At 53.9% G+C, this 2819-nt stretch overlaps 2 protein-coding genes across 3 annotated transcripts in view; both read right to left on the bottom strand.

Annotated features, from left to right (window-relative positions):
- Positions 1–604, bottom strand: part of cyp7b1 (cytochrome P450, family 7, subfamily B, polypeptide 1) — a 3250-nt gene extending 2646 nt beyond the window's left edge. The window contains exon 1 of one of the 2 annotated variants that reach the window (XM_008337425.3): positions 453–604. In XM_008337425.3, the coding sequence (XP_008335647.1) occupies positions 453–532 (80 nt within the window). In that variant the 5' untranslated portion in view covers positions 533–604. The remainder of the gene's footprint in view (positions 1–452) is intronic. The other variant, XM_017030876.2, reaches the window with a different exon arrangement.
- Positions 605–776: 172 nt separating this feature from the next.
- Positions 777–2819, bottom strand: part of LOC103398713 (armadillo repeat-containing protein 1-like) — a 6096-nt gene continuing 4053 nt past the window's right edge. The window contains exons 3-7 of the mRNA XM_008337424.3: positions 2273–2364; positions 1806–2007; positions 1442–1558; positions 1264–1338; positions 777–1154 (exon numbers count right to left, since the gene is read on the bottom strand). Coding sequence (XP_008335646.1) covers positions 963–1154; positions 1264–1338; positions 1442–1558; positions 1806–2007; positions 2273–2364 — 678 coding nt within the window. The 3' untranslated portion in view covers positions 777–962. The remainder of the gene's footprint in view (positions 1155–1263; positions 1339–1441; positions 1559–1805; positions 2008–2272; positions 2365–2819) is intronic.

Raw genomic sequence — 2819 nt, 5'->3', positions numbered from 1 at the left:
GGGGGGAGAAGGGAGGGGGATCTTATCAAGAACAGATGAGGAGAAAAACATGAACAACAACCACCACTGTGTGAAGTCATCCTCTGACGTCAACATGGGGGGGGGGTCAGCCCCCACTTGAAGACTGATCCAGATGTTTGAACATGACGTGAGTGCAGTTCCAACAATGTCCAGGTGAAAACCTGTCCAGAGAGTGAAGTTCGTTTTTCTGTTCGTTCTCCGGTCAAAAGAATCTGAACGCGTTTCAACAGATCTTCTGGGACCGTGTTGACCAATCACATCACAGGAGGGAAAAACCAACAACAGCCGCGAGGGATGACGCAACTGTGGAACGCGAAGAAACGGGGACATTTTCCTTCAGCGGGGGCCGCGTTTATGCCCGCATGTTTGCACGCGCGTGAGTGAGTGAGTGCGTCTGTGTGCGCGCGTGTGTGTGTGTGTCACGCACTCACCTCGTCCTCCGGCGGAAGAAGCCGATCAACAGCGTCAGGAGGCTGAGCAGGAGGAGCAGGAGGAGCAGCGTCGCGGACATGTCCGTTTGTGAGACTGAGAGGAAAAAAAAAACTCCGACTTTTATATGAACGCACCAGGACACGCCCACCAGCTGATTAACTTTCATGAGGTTGATGACGGTCCGCCCTGACGTCATCGGCAGAAATGATCTGCATCATTAATTCTGGAATTTAAAAGTTTGACTTTTGGAGCCAAAAAACTGGATTCTGTTTTCAAATGACTGACAAACTGGACACTGCAGACTGTGACTGTCCTGAGTGGACAAAGACAATCAGACCAAATATGGGCGTACAACTTCTCAGAGTTTTATTGTCAGAACCTTTCAGACAAAATAAAAGTCCAGTAGGGGTCATGACCTTTGACCCAAATCTAATTCAATCCTTCACCAGGAGCTGCTCCCTGGTCAATGTCCAGAACCACAGTTCCACCTGCTGACGCGGTGGGCGGGGTCACCAGTAGAAAGAGCGAGACAGGAAGTTTGCGGTGGCACCGAGCCAGCCGGGCCCGTCCAGACCCGAGCCCACCTGACTGACGGCCTTGTCCGGCTCCTGGGACGGACTCTCGTCCTCAGGGAGGTAGTCCGGCAGCTCCGGGTTCTGCTCCAGCTTCACGGAACCATCCTCGGCGATCGGTACCAGCACCTGCAGACGGACAGAACAGGTGGAGCCGGTTCACACCTCCAGACGAGCGGAGGCGGAGCCACATCCACAGTGGTCACATGGTCACACCATCTGACCGACGGACACTGACCTCCTCACCAGCAGACGTCTTCACCACCTGCTGAGCCTTCATCACCTGGGTGGAGGAGATGGCTGCTGCCAGGACCTACACACACACACACACACACACACACACACACACACAGAGCGTAACTGTTTTCCTGATCATGTGACCAGACGCTGGCGAGGATGACCTGCAGTGACCTCACCTCCACCTTCAGGTCAGAGCGAATCCTGATGATGCATCTCCTTAAGGCCATCTGGAAGGTGAAGCTGATGACCCCTCTGACCTTCAGCAGAGCGTCCTCACACACACACCTGCGGCTCTGCACACACACACACACACACACACACACATTTGTCCTCTCTGAACTTCATCCACCGCCGCCTCCATCACTGAGTTCTAATCAGTTATTTTCGACTTCACTGTTTGAAACCTTTTGTTCAGATTTGCCTCTGTGACACGCAGCGACCACAGGGGGCAGCAGTGGAGCGGCAGCTGCTGGTTGTCCTCTGTCAGGTCACACGGCAGAGGATGAACCAATGAATCAAGGAGTGAATGAATGAACTCACGGCGTCGTCCAGTCCTTCGATCTGCAGGGTCACCGTCTTTGCTCTCTTGTTGCTGGAGCCCAGGAAAAACCGAGTTCTGTGGCGGCAGCTGCTGACCATCGCCGCCTGGTGGCTGCCCTGTGCATCCACAGCATGAGTGGATGTCTTCAGGAGCTGGAAGATCTCAGCAGCCAGGAGCCTGGTCTCTCCAGGAGAGCTGGACCTGGAGCAGAGCACACCCCGAGTTTTGACTTACGTCATGACGTCATCACGCGATGACGTCATCGTGTGATGACGTGGTCGCGTGATCTTCAGTGAATTCTGTTCATTTAGATACAACTTGTCATTCAAAAGTCAGAGCGACCCTGCCACCCTGTGGCTCAAACTAGAACTACATTCACAGAACTCAGAACTCTTGTTTTGTTCTGAGAGAACCGATCCCGACTGGGTTCTCCCGGGTTCTCTCTGGACCTTAACCTCATACTCACTGGTCCAACACCTTCTGGAGGCTCACCATCATCCCCAGCTCCTCCTTCAGCTTCTCCCTGTTGGCTCGACATTCGGCCAGGTAACGGATCGCCTGAAACATCCAGCAGGTGTCGTAGCAGAGGTTTGTGTGTAAATATTTGCCATATTGTAGTTAAACGTCTTTACATTTGTCACAGCGCCCCCTACTAGCTGCACCTTCACATATTTAAAACAAGAAAAGCACTATATTACCACACAGTAGGGGGCACTGTTTATACACTACCTGACCAACAGTGAGGAACACCAGTGACGTCAGTGACCCCCCCCATCCCCACCCCCCTCCCTCTACTCCCAGCATCCTCATAGGTGAGTGTTGCCCCACAGACCTGACTGACAGCTACAGAGGTGCATGACCATGACTCACCAGCAGGGCGGCGTAGACCACCTGGGGGTTGCTGTGGTCCAGGAACAGGATGAGTCCCGGCAGACAGCCCTGGTCCTGAACGATGGCTCGGCGGTTCATGGGGTCAGAGGGCAGCTCCCTCAGCTGGGTCTCCACCGACCAGG

The sequence above is a fragment of the Cynoglossus semilaevis genome, unplaced genomic scaffold, assembly GCF_000523025.1.
Source record: "Cynoglossus semilaevis isolate Cse_v1.0 unplaced genomic scaffold, Cse_v1.0 scaffold992, whole genome shotgun sequence".
In the NCBI taxonomy this organism is placed as follows: domain Eukaryota; kingdom Metazoa; phylum Chordata; class Actinopteri; order Pleuronectiformes; family Cynoglossidae; genus Cynoglossus; species Cynoglossus semilaevis.
This window is presented reverse-complemented; position numbering and strand designations above follow the sequence as displayed.